General features: G+C 65.7%; 1 protein-coding gene across 1 annotated transcript in view; it reads left to right on the top strand.

The window, feature by feature from the left end:
• ARAP1 (ArfGAP with RhoGAP domain, ankyrin repeat and PH domain 1) overlaps positions 1–3657 on the top strand; it is a 49244-nt gene extending 45587 nt beyond the window's left edge. Inside the window, exons 30-34 of the mRNA XM_075140457.1 lie at positions 844–894; positions 1216–1279; positions 1458–1613; positions 2746–2782; positions 2983–3657. Of these exons, the coding sequence (XP_074996558.1) occupies positions 844–894; positions 1216–1279; positions 1458–1613; positions 2746–2763 (289 nt within the window). The 3' untranslated portion in view covers positions 2764–2782; positions 2983–3657. The remainder of the gene's footprint in view (positions 1–843; positions 895–1215; positions 1280–1457; positions 1614–2745; positions 2783–2982) is intronic.
• The last annotated feature ends 16292 nt before the right edge of the window (positions 3658–19949 follow it).

The raw sequence follows: 19949 nt of genomic DNA, 5'->3' as shown, positions 1-19949 counted from the left end.
CCCGGGGCTTTGGGGCTGTGCTGCGGTGCTGGGCGGCGCTGCTGCAGGTCTCGGGGTGGGCTAGCAGCGGCCAGGGCTTTGGGGCCGGGGGGCTGCCCCGGCACTGGGGGGTGTTGCAGGGGCGGCCGGGCACGGCTGAGGCGGGGCGGGGGTGAGAGGAGGCAGAGCAGGACCGGGAGATACGTACCACCAGCAAAGGGCCTGCGCCGGGCCCGCTGGGCTGCAAACTGGGAAGGACTCATTGCCCGCTGCTTTGCTGGCAGTTGAACTGCTAAACCCGATAGCAACCTGTCCCGTGCGCCCAGCAGCGCAGGGCTGGGGTGGTCTGCAGGGCTGGGGGCGGCTCGCAGGGATGCGGGTGGCTCGCAGGGATGCGGGTGGTTGCAGGAGTTGTTTGCAGGGATGGGGGGTTTGGAGGGACGGGGTGTTTGGAAGGACGCAATGTTTGGAGGGAGGGGGGGTGTTTGCAGGGAGGGGGGGTTTGAAGGGAGGGAGGTTTGCAGAGATGGGGTTTGCAGAGATGGGGTTTGCAGGGAGGGGGGTTTGAAGGGACAGGAGAGGTTTGGCGGGGGGTTTGCAGGGACAGGAGGTGTTTGCAGGGAGTGGGGTTTGAAGGGAGGGAGGTTTGCAGAGATGGGGTTTGCAGGGAGGGGGAGTTTGCAGGGAGGGGGGTTTGCGGGGGGGGTTGCAGAGATGGGGTTTGCAGGGAGGGGGGTTTGCGGGGGGGGTTGCAGAGATGGGGGTTTGCAGGGAGCGGGGTTTGCTGGGGTACTTTGACACCTGGAGCGGAGGGCAGGGCAGCCTGGGACGTTGGTCTTCGTATTTTCACTTCTCCCCTTCCAGCTGGGGCTTCACGGTCTTCTACGAAAACGAGAAGCACGAGAAGCAGCAATGGTAAGGGAGGGGTGGACACGGGGACGCTGAACTCATCCCCCGGGACAGACGGACACGCTGCCGCGGCGGCTGCTCTCCGGAGCCGGCATCCGTTCGCCGTGGGGATGTAGATGGGGATTTCTGAGGGCTGGGTCCGTGGCTGTCGCCCTTGTCCCCTTCAGTCCCCCGGGTTCTGCAAGACCTCGTGCAAAGCAGCGGCTGGGGGTCCCGGCTCCGTCCCCCAACAGCGCGGGGAGCAGGCGGGTGTCCCCGCAGCGGGCGGCGCGTCCCTCCCCACTGCACCCCGCCGTCCCCCCGGCCGCTGACGCTGCGTCCCCGCAGGTACCTGTGCTGCGACACCCAGGCCGATCTGCGGGAATGGTTCGCCACCTTCCTCCAGGTGCAGGTAGGGAGCGGGCAGGCGGTGGGGTGACAGCCCCGGGGGGGTGCTTGGCCGGCAGAAACCCTTCGGGGTATCCAAGCACCCCTAAATACCAGCATCCCGGGGCGGAGGAGAGGTTCCCGGGTGGCTGAGGATGGAAAAACCGGTCTCCAGCCCTCCTCCCTGTCCCCCCTGTCCCCAGAACGGCGGGGCCCTGTGGCCCTCGGAGACCTCCAAGGTGCGGGCGTCGCGGTGGCAGCAGGACTCCAGGTTGGGTAACATCTCCCTCATCCCGCTGCGGGGCAATGAGAGCGAGATGAGGAGCAGTGTGGCTGCTTTTGCTACTGACCCGCTAACCGTGAGTGAGGGGGGGCGCGGGGGGGTCCCTCTGCGCGGGGCCGCATCTCCCCTGCATCACACGTCGGGGGGGGTCCTGGTCCCCAAACCTGGGGGTGGGGGGGGGACTGTCCCCGCCGCTCCCGTTCCTGATGTACCAGCATCAGCCTCCGGTCACCCCCGAGAGAGCTGGGGGCGGGGGGCGGCGGGTCCTTCGGGTGCCCTGTGCGGCATCGGGGCGGTGGGTGGTCTCCTGGGGGTCCCAGAGCGTGTGATGCAAGAAGAGGGGATGCTGCCAGGCTCCTGATTTTTCCTATAACGGGGGGGGTTTCTCTGAAATGCCATCCTGGTCACAAATCAGCCCCCCCGTTGTCCCGCTGTCTGTCTGTCTGTGCAACAGCCGTCCTGCCCGGGGGCTGTTGCGTGCCGGGCATCCCCCCGCCGTGCGGGTGCTGGCCGCGGGTGTCGGAGCTTTGCTCAGCCACGGGGCCGCCGGTGGGACAGAGCCGCTCCGGTTCCACCGAGGGCCGATCCCTCGGGGCCTCGTTGCCGTTATAAACCTGAGGACGCGGCTGTGCCGGGGGGGTCCCGCTGTCGGCATCAGTTGTGCATCACCCGATGGGCGTCCGAGTGCCCCAAGGCACAGGGAGCAGCATCGCCACTGCCCCGGTGCCCCCCGTCCCCCGGGACCGGGTCTGCGGGGGAGCCCTGCCCCAGGACCCCCGCCTGGGCTCAGGTTTATAACGGGGGGGCGGTGGGGAAGCTCCTCCGGGGCTTCGCCGCGGGCTGTGCTTCGCCGGGTGCGTCTGCCCGTGTCTGCCCGCTGTGCCCGCGCCGGTTCAGGCTCGGACCCCCACCCCTGGCAGGGGGTCTCTGCACCCCAAGGGCTGCGGAGTGTGGTCCGGGGTGAGGGAGCAGCACCCCAGGGGGTAGTGCTGCGGGTGCCCCCCGCCGCTGCCGTGCTGGGTGGGATGGAGTGGCTGGGACCGCAGCGTCCCCTCGTAGCGGCACTCGGGGGACGTGCCGGGGGGACGGGGGTTCCCCTTGCTCCGGGTGTTGCCCCCCAACCCTCGGGGCATTCCCCTGGGGCACGGAGCTGCCCAGCAGCGGAGGAGGGTGGGGGTTGACGGGACCCGTCTGCTCTCTGCCCCCAGCTCCTGCGGAACGTCTGAGCTGCAGGCCTGACGCCGGGTGAGCGCCCCCCTGCCTGCTCCCCCGCCCCGGGGAGGTGGGCGCCCGTGGCTCTGGCTGTCCCATCGCCGCCCCGGCTTGGGGACACGGGCAAACGCCTGCGTGGTGCCCCCCCTGCCCACGCACGTCCCCCTGCGAGGTGGACGGAGGCGGCAGCCCCCGTCCCTTCGCCAACGCTTTGCTCTCCGCTCCTGCCGCAGGTTCGTCCGCAAGCGGTGCAGCCCTCGGGGAGCCGCGCCAGCCCCGCACCCCGGCACCTGCCGGGGGTCCCGCCGGCTCCGGAGCCTCCGCCGGGCCCTCTCGCCTCCCCCCACGGTGACCCACGGGCAGCCAGGAGGGGAAACGGCGGCGAGGCCACCCACCCGCCAGCGGAGCAGGTCTCGGGAGCCACGGCCAGGCAGCCCACCCGACCCCGCACCCCGCGCCCCGGCTGCTTTCGGCTGCCGCCTCCGCTCCGAGCTCCAGGCAGAGCCCGGCCGGGCCCCCCGGCACAGCCGCGGGCTGGGGGCTGCGGCGGGGGGCTCCTGCTTTTCCTCCTCCTTCCTCTATTTTTAAGTCTCTCTCCTTTACCGTGACAAGGCAGGCGGGAGCGGCCCTTCCCGTGGGATGCACGCCCGGCTCCGGGCACCGGCATCACGGTGCTCCCATCACTCCTGGGGAGGGGCTCCCCCATCCCCGGGGTCCCCTCCATGCCGGGCAGGGCGTCAAGAGCCTCTGCATCCCCCCAAATTGAGGAGGGGGGTGCATCCGGCCTCTGCCCCCCACCCCCGGCTCCAGCCTCTGCTGGAGGGGGGGGACAGGGTGGGGGGCGGCAGGAGCTGCCCCCGCTTCCCGCCGCCGCCTCTCCACGATATTAAAGGTCTCGGGGAAACGGCGTGGAGGTGTCCAGGTCTCTGCTGCCCACGGGGGGCTGGGGGCCGGGGCGGGGGGCAGCGGGAGCTGGCGAGCCCGTGGGTGCAGCGGGACGGCCCCGGATGCACCCGGTGGGTGCTCACGAGATGGTGGGTGATGCCACGGAGCGGGCAGCCAGGTGCCAAGCCGCTTTTGGGGACAGAGCAGTGGCCCCCTGGTCCGACGGCCTCTGCCGTGCCTAGCCCTGGGGTGGCCGAGCCCTGCCCGGGATGCCGGGACGCCGTGCCAAGTCGGGGCGCACCGGGGTGGACGGCAGCTCCCAGGGTGGGCGAGCGTTTGCAGTTGCCCTGCCCGCACCCACCTGCCCGTGGCCCTGCCTCGCTGGGTGCCAGCAGGGTCCGGAGTGGCCCTGAGGAGGTGGCTTGGTCCTTCCCAGAGAGATGGGGAGCAGCAGAGGGGGCGTTGGGGGGCAGGAGGGCTGGGCGGTGGCTTGGGATCCGTGCTGGACTGGCACCGTGGGTCAGCGGGGCTGGGTGGGGGTCATGAGATGGGCACTGCCCCGGGCACTGCCCAGGGGGGCTATGGGGGCCGGTGCAGGACGCTGGGTGCAGCCCAGGGGAGCGCCTGTCTGCCGGGTCCTGCTCGGCGACGCATCGCCCAGCCCTGCACTTGCTGCGGCCACGGCCGCCCCGTGCTGCACCCACCCCCAAACCCACGGCCAAATCCCCGCTAAACCCACGGCTAAGCCCACCCTAAACCCACGGCCGCCCCGTGCTGCATCCACCCCCAAACCCATGGCCAAATCCATGCTAAACCCACGGCCAAATCCATGCTAAACCCACGGCCGAATCCCCGCTAAACCCACGGCCAAGCCCACCCTACACCCACGGCCGCTCGGTGCTGCTCCGTAGCAGCTGCTGTCATGGGGAGCACGCGTGTGCAAGCATGAAGGTGCGTGTGCAAGCACACACGTGCACGCACAAGAACACGCCTGCAGCGTGTTTCAGGCAGCCGTGCCCTGCAGCTCGCGCCACGACGGGCGTTCTAACGCCGGAGGCGAGGAGGTGCCCGCTCATCGCGCTCCGCGCAGGAGGAGCAGGCGGCTCCTCGGAGCACGGCGGCCCCGGGAATTCCTCCCCGACACCCGTGTCAGCCCCACGGCGCGTGGCTGATGCCCCTCACGACCGCTGCCCGCCAGCGTCCAGGACCTTGGTCCTTGCCGTGGAAACCACGCCAGCTCCACCCCGCAGCCCTCCTTGCTGGGAACGTCCCGGGGATGCAGGGGGCTGGGGGGGGGCAGGGAGCGTCGCTCCCCCGCTGAGCTGAGGTGGCCCTGGGTGGGGGTGGGCGGTGAGTCATGCGTGGGCGAGGGCTGTCAATCACCCGCGGGCGCTGCCGGGGCTGCGGGTTTGCGGCGGTGCTAGCGGCGGTGCTGGCAGCGTCACCCGCGGCGCTGCAAGGGGTGGTGGAGCCGCCGAGATGGAGATGGAGGGGGGGGCACCCGCGTCCCCACCGCCCCCCGACACCAGCCCCCCCCCCCCCCCGCAAGCCTTGGCTTCGCCGGCGTGTGGCTCGGGGCCCTCGTCGCCGTGCCTGGGCGAGGACCTGGGTGTCAGGGAGAGGGGACGAGCCTCCGCCCCCCCGGCTCCGTGACCCCTCTCCCTCTGTGCCAGGGGGTCCCACGGGGCTGCTGGTGCCCAGGGCCCTGGGGGCAGGGAAGCGGGTGCCCGCCACCAAAGCCCAGTGATGCCCCATGAAATGCCAGTAGCGCTCAGCTTTGTCCAGATACTCATCCAGCATCTCCCAGCCAGCCAGCCCCCCAGCCAGCCCCCTGTCCGTTCCCCGATCCAGCTCCTCATCCATCCCTCCAGCTCTCTCTGTCCATCCATCCATCCATCCATCCATCCATCCATCCATCCCACCACCCATCCCACCACCCGTCCCTCCATCCATCTCTCCACCCATCCCTCCATCCACCCATCCATCCCACCACCCACCCCACCACCCATCCACCCATCCATCCCACCACCCATCCCACCACCTATCCCACCACCCATCCCTCCATCCACCCATCTATCCACCCGTCCCTCCATCCATCCACCCACCCATCCCTCCATCCACCCATCCCACCACCCACCCACCCATCCCACCACCCATCCCTCCATCCACCCATCTATCCATCCGTCCCTCCATCCATCCACCCATCCATCCCTCCACCCATCCACCCTCCCACCCATCAGCAGCCTACCTGTCCCTCCAGTCCCACCCTTGTCCATCTGTCCTCCTTCTTCCCACCTTTTCATCACCAGGACACCCAACCACCCCCGCCCAAAGCTCCTCTCGGCCCCAAACCACCCGAGCTTCCACCAACGGCTGTTTCTGCACCGACCCCACCTCTGAACGCAGCAGCCAGGTCTGGGTCTCACCTCTTGCCGGGCACCCAAAGCCCGTTGGGCAACGAGAGCCTGCAGGCTTCTACTGCAACAGCGCGGGCGGAGGTGCAGGCAGGGGAGGTGACGGCAGCCCAAGCCCCTGCTGCATGCAACGGAGGGTGTAAACCCCCTCCCAGAGCCGGGGTCTCCCTGCAGAAAGCCCGGCTGCGTCTGCAGAGCCGCAGCGTGTGCAGGGCCGACGGCGGCAGTGCCAAGCCCTGACGGACACGTGGGCTGCGCGCAGGCACGGCACGGGCGCTTGGAGCCCCTGTGTGTGCTCGGCGTCTGCAGTGCCTGTGGTGTTTGCGCGTGCATTTGGTGTCTGCACATGGCCTTGAGGTCTGGAACGCGTGCTCGGTGTATGCAATGCATGCACAGTGCATGCAACACGTGCTCAGTGCCTGCAACGCGTGCTCAGTGTCTGTAACGTGCTTAGTGTATGCAATGCGCGCTCAGTGCATGCAACACGTGCTCAGTGCATGCAATGCGTTCTCAGTGCATGCAGCATGTTCTCAGTGCATGCAACACGTGCTCAGTGTATGCAATGCATGCTCAGTGCATGCAACATGTTCTCAGTGTCTGCAACGTGCTCAGGGCATGCAACACATGCTCGGTGTATGCAATGTGCGCTCAGTGCATGCAACGTGCTCAGTGTCTGTAACACGTGCTCAGTGCATGCATTTGCACACACACATCATCTGCGCATGCGTGGGGCGTTTGCATGTGCATTTAGTATCTGACCACGCGCTTGGTGTCCGTGCGTGCGGGTTCCTGCAGCGTGCCCTCGGTGTCGGTGCTGCCCTCGAGGGCTGCACGTGGTGGGAGAGGCAGCAGCGCAGCACCCAGAAAGGGGAGCAGACCCCAGCGTAGCTGCTCGGGGCCGCCTTGTCCCTCCGAGGGCAGCTCACGCTCCTGATGCTGCACGGAGAAGACGCTCCGAGCCCCGGGGCTTGGGCTGGGGCTGATGCCGACATGGAGACCTATGGTTTCCATAGGGTCCTGGATCCCACGAGCACGAGATTTGGGGTTCCCTTCATCTCCAGCCTGGATCCCTGCCTGCGTATGGGCTCTCCCCAGTGAGATGGTGGAAGGAAACTGGTCCAGCGCAGGTGCCTGGTGCATGTGGGCACCTACACGGACCATGTCCCCTCCACCACATCCCTCGGGAAAGCACGGCCAAGGAGCTCCTGTCGCACCATCCGAGGGGAGCTGGGAGCCGGCAGGAGCCGCCGGGATGCAGCAATGGTGCTGGGGACCCCCTGCCCCAACGTCCCCGCGCCCAGGGAAGGGACGAAGGGGTCAGGGCGCTTTGCAGCCTCACAGCCGCAGCGAGCTGGTGCGTGCTCAGCCTTGGCCCTGCGGTGGGAGGAAGCCCAGCCAGGAGCTTCTCTCTCGCGAGCGGGATGGAGGGGCCCTACCTACACCTCCCGCTATATATAGAGCTGCGGAGGCGAGCGCCATGTGACACCTGGCACAAAGTGATTAATTGCGGAGTCATTTACCAACAACTTAATAAATTCCCGACATCGGTGGTGGTTTAGCACGGGAGGGTGATTTCGAGCCCCTCCGCAGCCGCCGGCTGGAACCCGGTGCCTCTTCCCAAGGTGCGGGAGCCCTCGGCGCGCGGCAGAGCCGGCAGCATCCCTGCGCTTGCCCGTGGTCTGGCGGTGGCAGGAGCAGCGGTGATCTTGTGTGCCAAAGGCAGGGATTAGGTGAACGCCGGGCAAGAGCCAGTGCCGAGGTGGCACAGAGCACACGCCAGCTCCTTGCGTGCCACCACGGACGATGCTTCCAGCCCCCGCCTCCCTCTGCCCTCGGCTGCCTGAGGGCACATCCCGAGGGCTCCCCGCTTTGCAGAGGGGGAAACTGAGGCCCAGGGCACCCCCGCCCCGGGCCATGCAGCCTGCCCTGCGGCGGGGCTGCGGGAAGGGGGGGTTTGCTTCCCTGAGCAACGCCGCTCCTGCCCCCGGGGCCCTGCCTGGCCCCGGCCCCTCCTGAAACGGCCCCGGCCCCCTCCCCCGGGGCCTGGGCTGGAGATGCCAGGGCTGCAGGCACGCACTGCCTGCTCTGGGTGCTGCCTGCTCTGGGTGCTGCCTGCCCGGGTGCTGCCTGCTCTGGGTGCTGCCTGCTCTGGGTGCTGCCTGCCCGGGTGCTGCCTGCTCTGGGTGCTGCCTGCTCTGGGTGCTGCCTGCCCGGGTGCTGCCTGCTCTGGGTGCTGCCTGCTCTGGGTGCTGCCTGCCCGGGTGCTGCCTGCTCTGGGTGCTGCCTGCTCTGGGTGCTGCCTGCCAGGGTGCTGCCTGGTCTGGGTGCTGCCTGCTCTGGGTGCTGCCTGCCCGGGTGCTGCCTGCTCTGGGTGCTGCCTGCTCTGGGTGCTGCCTGCCCGGGTGCTGCCTGCTCTGGGTGCTGCCTGCTCTGGGTGCTGCCTGCCCGGGTGCTGCCTGCTCTGGGTGCTGCCTGCTCTGGGTGCTGCCTGCCCGGGTGCTGCCTGCTCTGGGTGCTGCCTGCTCTGGGTGCTGCCTGCCAGGGTGCTGCCTGGTCTGGGTGCTGCCTGCTCTGGGTGCTGCCTGCCCGGGTGCTGCCTGCTCTGGGTGCTGCCTGCTCTGGGTGCTGCCTGCCCGGGTGCTGCCTGGTCTGGGTGCTGCCTGCTCTGGGTGCTGCCTGCCCGGGTGCTGCCTGCTCTGGGTGCTGTCTGCCAGGGTGCTGCCTGCTCTGGGTGCTGCCTGGTCTGGGTGCTGCCTGGTTTGGGTGCTGCCTGCTCTGGGTGCTGCCTGCCCGGGTGCTGTCTGCCGGGGTGCTGCCTGCCCGAGTGCTGCCTGGTTTGGGTGCTGCCTGCTCTGGGTGCTGCCTGCCCGGGTGCTGCCTGCTCTGGGTGCTGCCTGCCGGGGTGCTGCCTGCCCGGGGTGCTGCCTGCCCTGGGTGCTGCCTGGTTTGGGTGCTGCCTGCTCTGGGTGCTGCCTGCTCTGGGTGCTGCCTGCTCTGGATGCTGCCTGCCCTGGGTTCTGCCTGCCCTGAGTTCTGCCTGCCCTGGGTGCTGCCTGGTTTGGGTGCTGCCTGCTCTGGGTGCTGCCTGCTCTGGGTGCTGCCTGCCCTGGGTTCTGCCTGCCCTGAGTTCTGCCCTGGGTGCTGTCTGGTTTGGGTGCTGCCTGTCTAGGGTGCTGCCTGGTCTGTGTGTTGCCTGCAGGGGTGCTGCCTGCCCTGGGTGCTGCCTGCTCTGGGTGCTGCCTGCCCTGATTTCTGCCTGCCCAGGGTTCTGCCTGCTCTGGGTGCTGCCTGCCTGGGGTGCTGCCTGGTTTGGGTGCTGCCTGCTCTGGGTGCTGCCTGCCCTGGGTTCTGCCTGCCCTGAGTTCTGCCCTGGGTGCTGTCTGGTTTGGGTGCTGCCTGTCTAGGGTGCTGCCTGCCCTGGGTGCTGCCTGCAGGGGTGCTGCCTGCCCTGGGTGCTGCCTGCTCTGGGTGCTGCCTGCCCTGATTTCTGCCTGCCCAGGGTTCTGCCTGCTCTGGGTGCTGCCTGCCCGGGGTGCTGCCTGGTTTGGGTGCTGCCTGCCCTGGGTGCTGCCTGCCCAGCCCCTTGTAGGAAAGCACCGGGACCCCCGCGGTTGAGGGGGGGCTCAGGGGCCCCTACTGGGCTGGGGTCCACGTCAGCGGGTTCCAGAGATCCCCAGGGCCTGCCGGGAACGGGGGGGCTTCCTGCACCCAGACAAGGGCTGCTGCCTCTCGGTGGGGGTGGCACCCCACATCCACCCTCCTCATCTCGGGTACCCTAAGGGGGAGCCGGGCAATGCTGGCAGCCCGGCGCGATGCTGCACCCATCCTATGGCACCCGTACAGGTTGTCCCCACGGGTCCCCCCCACGCCGGGCCAGCCGTGCCCCCCACGTGCATCCCGCACCCACGGCAGCTCAGCCCCCGGCACCGCGTCCCACCGAGCTTTTCCCCCACCCTGGTAATGAACTCAGCGGATTATCAGCTCCCAGATTTAATAGAGGCGCAGCCACACTCCAGCAGACTTTAAAACAGTCATTATTTCATCAGCAGCCCCATTAAACTGTCACCGGCTTTTTTTTTCAGGCGCGCTCACATTTTTTCCCCCCCCTTTCTTTCCCTCCCGCCTTTTCCCCATCGCTGGTTTTTTATCGGAGTGAGGGGCTGTCTCCCTGCTCGGGATGCTCCCAAAGGATGACCAGGGATGGAGGATCACCACCTCCCTCTGCTCTCAGTTTACCCATCCATAAAACGGGCTCAAGCTGGGGAAGGATTTGGGGAAACTTGCTGAAAATTCAACCGCCAGCCCCACTCCCCGACCCGGCACGGAGGGGTCCCCCCCACCCACCCACCCAGCAGCTCCGCTCATTTCCAGCCTGGCCAGAGCGGTGGGACGGGGCTTTCGATGGTGGGGAAGGGGGAGAGGAGCCCCTTGGAGGGTTTTAAGAGCATAAGGCGATGGGGCGGGGAAGGGCCCCGCTCCTTGAAGCCTTTTATCCATCCCCGTGCTCCCCCCGGCTCCCCGCGCTCCCCCCTCCCTCCCCAGCAGCCGCCCACTCGCCGCTCCTGGCTTAATAGGAAAAATAAAGGAAATTTCAACAATAACTAAATAAATGTTGAGCAGGCGCGGGGGAGAAGGGGGTGCAGAGGCGGGCAGGGCGCCGGGGTCCCGTGGGATGGGGGGATCCGTCTTTCCCAACTCCCGTGGGGCACCGGCAGTGCCGGGGGGCTCAGTGCCGAGTGCCGGTGATGGGCGTCGGGGGGTCGGCACCCGGCAGCTCGTGGGGATGGAGAAGGAGGTGTTTGGGGGCGGGGGGGTGGCTGCCCTGGGCTTGGCATGGCCAGAGCTGGGCAAGGAGTCATGGCCAAGGCCACGGGGCTTCGGTGATGCTCCAGCATCACCTCCAGCTGGGAGCACTGGGCAAGGTGGGAGCAGAGCGGGCAGCCCCCGGCACAGGCAGCTGCCAGACCTCTGCCCACGCAAAAGCTGCCATGACATCCAGGAGACGCACGGGTCCGGCACCCAGAGAAGGGTGCTCCGGCCGTCCCCTCTGTGGCCGAGCAGCCGGGTTTCCAGGCCAGGGTGGCTCGGGGGCACCGGCGCTGCCGGTATTCCAGGCACAGCGGCCTGATTTCGGCAAAGCCCCGGGGTGCCGGCATGAGTCCCCAGCTCCTTGCCCCGCCGGCAGCAGCGGCGCGGGGCTTTTTTTCACCCACCTTCGCCGCGCTCCCGGCGAGGAGCTGGGCTTGTTTTTCTCCATTAAGCCAACATCGATTCGCATTTATTTTAAAATAACGGAGCTTTCAGTCTCCCTGTTTGTATCACCCTGGGTTCTCAGCCTGGAGAATTCCCTGCTCCGACCCTGTCCGGGACTGGGCACGGAGCTGGGACCAGCGCCAAGGAAGCAGGATGGGATCCCCAGGACATGTGTGCAATGTGGGACGTACAGATATATAGAATTACTGCCTCCGCGTGGCCCTGGTTTGCGTCCTCAGAGGAGCGGGCACGGCTCTGCTTCTCCACCCATGGAGAACGAAGCCCAGGTGGCATCTGGCTGGGGCCAGAGCTCCTGCCACCGGCGGCGGCTGTCACCGGGTCTTGAAAATCCCCATTTCCCCTTATTCCATCCCCTGGGAGAGTCCCCAGAGGGACAGAGCGGGAGGACCTGGAGCCGCAGAGGAGCCCGCGCTGGGCCCTGGCACAGGCACACAGGCGTGCACGAGTGCCCGGGCAGCACGGGCTGCTGCGGGGACGCTTGCACCCACACGGCGTGTGCACACCCACACAATCCCATGCACGCCTGGAGTGCAGGAGCAAACAGGCAGGATGCGTGCCCATGCATCCAAACACCTGCACGCGCGCAGATGCACACGCATTTTATTTATCCAAGCGTGCGTGGCTAAATAAATGCCCGGGTAAGAAGCAGGTCTGTGCCCACGCGGCCGTGCACAGCCCAGCACCCACTGAAGAAATTCACCCCCGCTTCCATATTCGCTGCCACCAGGATAAACCCGCTTTGTTTCGTTTAACACAAAGAAGTTGCGAGTCACCATCGTACGGCAGCGTTCAGGCCTTGAATGCAACATAAAAGGGAAAAAAAAAAAGAGGAAAACCTTAAAAATCCAGTGGGACTGGCTCACACACACATATATATAAAAAAAAAAGCTCTTTGAGGAGAATCACTTTAAATTGGCTATTTATCGGCGCAGCATCCCGCCGGGAGGTTTCCATGGCTACCTGCGAGCCCTGGCAGCCCGCTGCTGGGGCGGCAGCGTGCCAGCCCCATGTGCCACGGCGCCTGGCCCCGCCGGCCCACCGGTGACGAACCTGCGCGCCGCACCGGCACCTGTAGCTGCGGCGCTCGGCAAACTCCGTTGACCTCAGCGCCGGCGCGGGGTGCCGACCCCGGTGCCCGGACCCCGAGGGTTGGTACCCGCCTGGGGAGATGCCGCTGGGCATCCCAAGGGATCAGAGGCTGGCGATGGGAGGCAGTGGGGAGGCACCCCGGGAAGGAGGTGGCCTGCAGAGCCCCCCCCCGCGCTGGCACGGCTGCAGCGGGATGCGGTGCCCAGCCTGGGGATGTCGAGGGGACGGGGTTATCCCCGCCGACGTCCCTGTCCCTGCGGGGAGGGACCCTTACTGCATGGCTTCCCCTGTCCCCGAATCGCCATGTGGGTGACGTGAAACCCCGCAGCGATAGCCCCGCAGCCCAGGCGCTCACACAGCCCTCCCGCCGCCCCAGCAAACCTCGACCCCGCTTTCCCCCACCGCGACAAGCCGCGGGGCGCGGCGGGGAGCGGGGCTGTCACCCAGGGGAGACGCTTTTGCCGCCCCGTGGGGGCTGAGCTCTCTCCTCCCCGCCGCGGGCCGTGGTTTGAGACACGTGGATTGGAAAGTGGACCCTGGGAAGCGGCTTTCGGTGCCTCGGGGATGCTCCTGGTGGCTTCGGGGGGATGACGTGCGGGAGCCAGCGGGTTCCCCAGCTCAGCGCTCGCTTGGGCTCGCTTCAGGGCTGGGGATGCTGCAGGGGGGAGCAGGAGGCGGAGGGGACATTTCCCAGACCCCGCTGAAGCGAAGGGCTGACCCCGGCTCTGGATGTCCCAAACCCCCGGCGATGGGTTTTATCCCATCCCTGGCCCCCGAGGACCACCCCAAAGGCAGCCCCTGTCCCTCGGGACCCCCATCCCCGCTGCCGGGACAGGGTGTCCCCGCTGCAGAGGGTGGCCCGGCTGGGGCAGGGGACAGCAGACAAACCCAAACTCCTGGGTGCCACCGAGCCCGCGCTCCCCGGGGGCTCGTTCGACGACAAGAGGATTATTTGCGCGTGTAGCGCGTCGCCTGACCATCGCCCACCAAAAGCCCCCGGCCGCCGCCTGCCGCGGGCGTTGTGCAGCCCACGACGCCTCCCGCTCGCCTCCTCCCTCGCGGCTCCCTTTTTGGGGAGCCAACTCGCACGTGAAGGAGGCGGCAGAGATGCTGCTGGTTTCCACGGCCCCGCGGCTGGCTGGGCAAGGGGGGGTTATTTCGTTCGATTTGTTTTTTTTCCCTTCCTGATTTTTCCCCTGCTGCTGCCCGTCCGGCTTTCTTTCGCCGTGTGGATGGGGCCGTGGGGAGGGAGAAGCTCATGGTCCCATCCTGCACCCTGGCTGCACCCAGGGATGTGCACGCTGAGGGTGCGGGGACCTCTCGGCTGCCCCAGCGCTCTCGGGGTGCACGCCGCCGCGGCACCCCTTCCCAGGAGCCCAGAGCCCCGTCCTGCTCCTCCTGTGTCCCCGGGGTTGCCCGGTCCCTGCCCCGTCCCTGGCCCCATCCCCCTGGCCCCTGCCCCCTGGCCCCTTCCCAACCTCGTCTGCAACCCACCCCCGGGGCAGGGGGGTGTTGGGTGGAGAGGAAAAGCCCCCCAGCCCCATCCTGTCACCCCCAAACCCGCTCTGGGTGATGGGCAGAGGGGCAGCGGGGACTCGGGACCTCCAGGCTCAGCCCGCACCCCAGTGCCACCCCGGGACTGGGTGCCCGGGTGCTCCCATGCTCCCCACCACGGGCAGCGATGGGAGAGATGGGAAGGGGCCAGGGGTGGCACTAGGGATCTCCAAAACCTCAAATAGCTTCGAGATGGGGAACTGGGTGAATGGGATAGACCTGGGGTCCGCGGGATGGTGGGGAGCTATGGGATGGTGCCTGGACCACCGTACCCGGCGGGGCCCCGGGAGGAGGCTGGGAGCACCCTGGGAGCAACCCGATGATTCCCGATGATTCCCATGGAATCTCCAGGTCTGATCCTGCAGCCTGGCTTAAATTCCTGTTTCCCACCGCCTGTATGATGGGTGTCATCGCCCGGGGACGGGTGCTGCTGCCCGGGGAATCAGCACAGCGGGGATTTTGCTCCAGACACGTCAGACCACGGGGCGTGGGAAGTGTTTGCTGGGTGATGAAAATGGAGGTTGGGAAGGGGGGGGCAGAGGGTCCCCCGGCCCCTCGCTGGCCACGAGCCCCTCATCTCCCCGGGTCAGCGCTGGGCAAGGGCACCGGTGTGAAGTCCTCGGTGCGATGAAGCCGGCGGGTCCCTGTCCCCTCCTCGCACCCCGGCTGACAGATGGGACCGGGCAGGGGACGCCGGCAGAGGCTGGAGGGCAGGTTCAGTGACAAGTGCTGGATGCGGCCCCGGGGCCCGGGACCAGCCGCCTTCTGCTGGCCCTGTCACACGCGGGGAGCTGGGGGGGCTGCTGGGACCAGCCGCAGCCTGCGGTCCTGGAGAGGGCGGCTGGCTCAGACCCCTTCTCCTTCCCTTCCCCTTCCCCTTCTCCTTCTTTCCCCTTCCCCTTCTCCCTTCCCCCTTCCCCTTCTTCCTTCACCTTCCCCTTCCCCATCCTTCCCTTTCCCCTTCTTTCCCCTTCCCCTTTCACTCCCCTTTCCCCTTCCCATTCCCCTTTCCCTTCCCCTACCCCTTCCCTTCCCCTTCCCTTTCCCTTCCTCCTTCTCTCTTCCCCTTCCCCTTCTTTCCCCTTCCCTTCCCCTTCCCCTTCCCTTCCCCTTCCCCTTTCCCTTCTTTCCCCTTCCCTTCCCCTTCCCTTTCCCTTCCCCCTTTCCTCTTCTCACTTCCCTGTCTTCTTTCCCTTTCCCCTTCCCCCTCTCCCCTTCCCCTTTCTCATCCTTCCTTTTCCCCTTCTTTCCCCTTCCCCTTCCCCTTCCCTTTCCTTTCCCCTTTCTCTCCCCTTTCCCCTTCCCTTCCCCTTCCCCTTCCCCTTCCCTTCCCCTTTCCCTTCCCCTTCCCCTTCCCCTTCCCCTTCCCCTTCCCCTTCCCTTTTCCCTTCCCCTTCCCCTTCCCCTTCCCCTTCCCCTTCCCTTCCCCTTCCCCTTCCCCTTCCCCTTCCCCTTCCCCTTCCCCTTCTTTCCCCTTCCCCTTCCCCTTCCCTTTCCTTTCCCCTTTCTCTCCCCTTTCCCCTTCCCTTCCCCTTCCCCTTCCCCTTCCCTTCCCCTTCCCCTTCCCCTTCCCCTTCCCCTCTCTCCAAACCACTTTCACAGAGCCCCTTCCTGGGGCTGTTGGGGCTCTCCCCCCTCAGCCGAGCCGGACCGGACCCCAGCACCGAGGCCATGGGTGGCCCAGGGCCACCTACCGTGGCCGCAGAGCCCGGCACCGTCCTGGCAAGCGGCACCGAACCGGGACCTGGCCGAGGGCAGGCGGTGGCAAACGCAATGGCGGTGCTGGATGGCCCAGCGAGCGTGGCCATTGCTCGCATTCCTGCTGCTGGGGAGCGGAGTGAGAGCAAAAAATGGGGAAAAAAATATAAAGTGGAGGTGGGGTTACTGGGAGGGGAAGGGGGCTGCTGGCCGCAAGCGGGGCGCCGGTAGGAGCCCCCCCGGCAAGGATGCTCCCCCCAACGCCTTGTCCTGATCCGACGGCGAGCAGATCGCTTCGCCCCGCAACGCTGCCTTTCATTTCCCGTCCCTAATCTGGCCAGAGGATCTTTTCATCGGCAGCTTCCTCGGCTGCCGGCCGCCGCGCTGCTCCGATTGCCCCCGTGCTGATGGGGCAGGGGATGCCAAAATACCGGGGGGGGCCCCTCGCCACGGCAGAGCCGTTGTACCGGCAGACGTGGGAAATCGTTTTCCGATCACTGAGGATTTCGTTCTTTTTTTTTTTTTTTTTTTTTTGAGAACAGCTTGTACCGACCTTGCGATAAAAACAAGGCTCCGGGTTCCTCTGGGTGTTGTTTTCTGTTCTTTTTCTGTTCCCAGGATAAATGTCAGTGAAAATGGAAAAGCTTTTCTTCGTTTTGCCGTTTTCTTCCCTCCCTGAAAGGCTCCTCGGGTTTTCGAGCGTGCTGGGGAAAACGGCGGAAAAATCAAAGAGGGGAAAAAAAAACCCCAACTTGCTGAAACGGAACTTTCCCGCAGATATTTCCACAGGTGCAACAGGACCAGCGCTTCCTCCGCTGGGAACACCAACGATCCCGGCCACGTCCCGCAGGGCCGCGTCCCTCCCGGCTGGGCTTGCATGCACCTCCTGCAAAAGCGCTGGGACATCCCCAAATCCCTCCCTCCTGCCCAGGCTGGGGGCTCAGGCCACGACAAAGCAGATTTCGGGGCAATCGGACCTGCCAGGGGCCGCGGCGGAGGCACCCTGTGGCTACTGCCTGCCCTGCCTTTCTCCCCAGGCTCACCCCAGCGCGCCGGAGGCTTGCGGGGAGGATGCATTTCAGCGCAGGAGCAAAAGCCCGGGGCTGCAAACTGCCCTGCGTGGAGCTCCCAAGCCCGATGCTCTGCTCTCCTGCCCGTGGGGGATGTCCCTCAGGACCCCCAGCACCCCCAGCACCCTGCAGCAGCAGCCGCCCCGACACCGCCGGGAGCACCCAGCGTTCAGCCCCCACCTCCTCCGTGGCTGCCCGGCATTTATTCGGGGTGCGCGGGGCGGTGGATGCACGCAGAGGGATGCTTGGGAGACAGCCGTGAGGAAACCCTGGAAGTAGGAAAGTAGAGCGCGGCTCATTCCCTGGGATTATCCCAGGACGCTGGGCTGAGCCGCCGGGGTATCTCTGGGGGAAGCAACGCTTGCGTGCACAGCAAGGGAGCAAATTGCCGTCTGGAAGCCCACAGCTCGGAGCGCAGGGCGGCAGCGATGCCGAGCCCTTTTGTAGGGAAAGTATCTGCAGAGCAAATTGCTTTGTATCAGCAAATACGTCTACATTAGCGGTGGAATTGGTATCCTGCACAATGAGCACTCGAGGACAATGCACGGCTATTCAGAGCTCAAAAAATTCAATCCTGTAGCTAAGGAGGCTCCGCAGAAGTCGAAAGCAAGGCTCGTTTCATATTCACGCCACAAATCTTGGTACGAGGGCCTGTAACTGTAACGATGCCTTTGAAACACTGGCAGCGCTTCGCCTTCCTGACAATAAATAAAAATACACAGCCCGCGTCCGCGCCGGGAGCGGGGATTGCCTCGAACGCCGTTCACAGGGCGTTCGCTGCAGCTAACGCAGAATCGCGCGGAGAAACAAGAGGGATTTGTAGGAAACGCCGTGCTGGACCCTCCTGGGACCCCCTCCTTCCCCGGGGTAAGGTGCACCCTTCGGCTGCACCCGGGGAAGGTTCTCAGTGGATCTCGCTGGCCATCACCGGGGCCTCGCTCCTGCACCACGGCCCAGGTCTAACGTCCCTATCTACCCTCAGGGTGCCCACCTCATGGAGCTCCAGCAGCCAGGCTCAGCACCAGCTCCCTGGGGGTACGAGCCCTGTGGGACCTCGGCGGAGGAGGAGGTGGAGGTGGCCTCGGAGCTGGTTGGGTGTTGGAGGGTGCTGTGTTCCTAATGATGGGGTCCTAGTGTGGGCTGGGGGCCGTGAGCAACCCACGGAGCAGCTCAGGTGGGTGTCCACAGCAAGCAGAGAGGTTCACCCTGGGTGTATGGAGAAACCTTTCCACCGCAGAGCAGTGGAAGAGGTGGCCCAAAGAGGTTGTGGGGTCTCCATCCTTGGAGATGGATCAGATGAAGCCCTGGCCTGACCCACCTTTGAGCAGGAGGTTGGACCAGAGACCTGAAGTCCCTGCTCTGCAGCAACCCCGCTAGACCGGGGACATCACAGGCATGGGAGGGGACAGGCCACCGCAGCCAGCACCCGCACCGCCTCACCCAGGCACATCCCTTGGGAGGCGCGGGCTGGCAGGCGATGGATCAACACCACCTGAAGGGAGCAGGGGGGGACCGGCTGCTTTGGTGGAGAAGTATCTGCCCACAAAGTGCAGCGCTCGGAGGAAGAGAAGCTCTGATGGGTACAGAGGAGATGCCGGACCTGGATGGATGTCTCCATCATGATGATGGGGAGATGCCGCAGAGGCAGAGACCTCTTTGCTTGAGGCTGGTGGAGAAACCTGCTGAGAAACCTCCTCAAGACGTGGCATGAAAGCCAAAGCTCGGCCCTTCAGGATCCTCTGCCTTCGGCATCTCCGAACCAGCCGCCCGTTTTCACGGCATCCATCAGAAGGTCACATCCTCCTGACCTCTGTGCGATGTCCTTCACCCTGGGTGGGATCCTGTAGTCCTTGGTTGCTTATGAAACCACCCCAGAACTCCCCCAGGTCCTCAAGGCACCAGTCCAGCCCTCCTGGGTGCTTCCAAGCAAGAGCAAGCGGGGATTTATCTGAAAGAAAAAAAAAAACAACACTACAAACTGAGCATTTTTAATGAAATGCTTCAAAATATTTCAGAAGCAGTGGAAGCATTCCACCGGGCTATTGAAATTTCTCAGCATTTGTGAAACTCCCGGGGCTGCACACGCTGCAAGGAGGAACCGTGTCTCCTGGGGAGAGAGCCCGAGCGCCCGCGCTGCCGTTTGCAGAAGGACTCTCGGAAGCTGCTTGGATACGGGGCTGAGATTTCTCTTGAGGAGAAAATAATACAGAGCGATGCGGAGCAGAGAAAACCACGTCTTTTAAATACCGGGAGTAACATTCGGATAGGGGAGAGAGCCAGGCATCACGCCGGCGGCACGGAAGGATTCACAGGGGGTTGAGAGCGGGTTGGATGCTGGGAACAGGCAGACGTGGTGGTCCCTGCCTCGTACCTGGGGACGGATGGTTCCTTCTGGTGGGCCTTGCACCCACATCTGCTCTGATCTTCTCAGCTGCTTCTGGCTGGGGATCGTTGCCAGACAAAAACGCCTCTTGGGAATAAGAGAGGCTGGGATAAACAACTGTGGGAACCAGCTTTTCCAGGAAGGAGGGGACTCCCCGTAGATGTCTTCGTGCCAGGATGATGTGGAAAGGCGGTTCCATCACGTGGGGGTTAGCAGGCTCGGTGGGTGTTGCATGGCCCATGCGCGGCACCCGCCTCGCTCCCCGCCCCCCATCGCCGCCGACGCAGGGTGTAGGGACCGGTTCAGCCCCACGGCACGTCCCCTGCACCACGGACTCGAGGTCAGCCTGAGCTCTTGGGCTCTAGAAAGTCTGCGAGAAGCCAAAGCAGAAAGCAAGGCAGCGCCTGTCCTCCTGCGCAATCCACACCTCCACCGGAGCCCGGGAACTGAGAAAGATGGAAAGTCGCTGCGGTCTGGATGCGTTAATACCAACGCTAAGTGCAACCGTGCGGCGAAGCCTGCTCGACCTGCCGGGGCCGAAACGAGAACCATCGCGCAGCTGCTTTCCCCCAAGATCCCGCCTGGGAGGAAATCGAATAATAACAACGAGGGGGAAAAAAAAAACCAAGAGCGAGAGCGATAAATAAAATCACCGAGCTGAGTGTTCGAGCCTTCTGAGGCTTTGCCCGCCCTTGGACTGGCACCAGCCGCTTTGCTGGGAGAAGATGGGTGAGCGCTGGGCTGGCTCCCAGTCCCCAGGGCATCCCATGGTCTCCCAGAGCAGGTCCCCCCCAAAGGAGTGCAGACCTGCTCCAAAAAACCCAGGGGAGCTC

The sequence above is a fragment of the Calonectris borealis genome, chromosome 1, assembly GCF_964195595.1.
Source record: "Calonectris borealis chromosome 1, bCalBor7.hap1.2, whole genome shotgun sequence".
In the NCBI taxonomy this organism is placed as follows: Eukaryota; Metazoa; Chordata; class Aves; order Procellariiformes; family Procellariidae; genus Calonectris; species Calonectris borealis.
The sequence above is the reverse complement of the archived record's forward strand: the minus strand, read 5'-3'. Positions and strand labels throughout refer to the sequence as shown.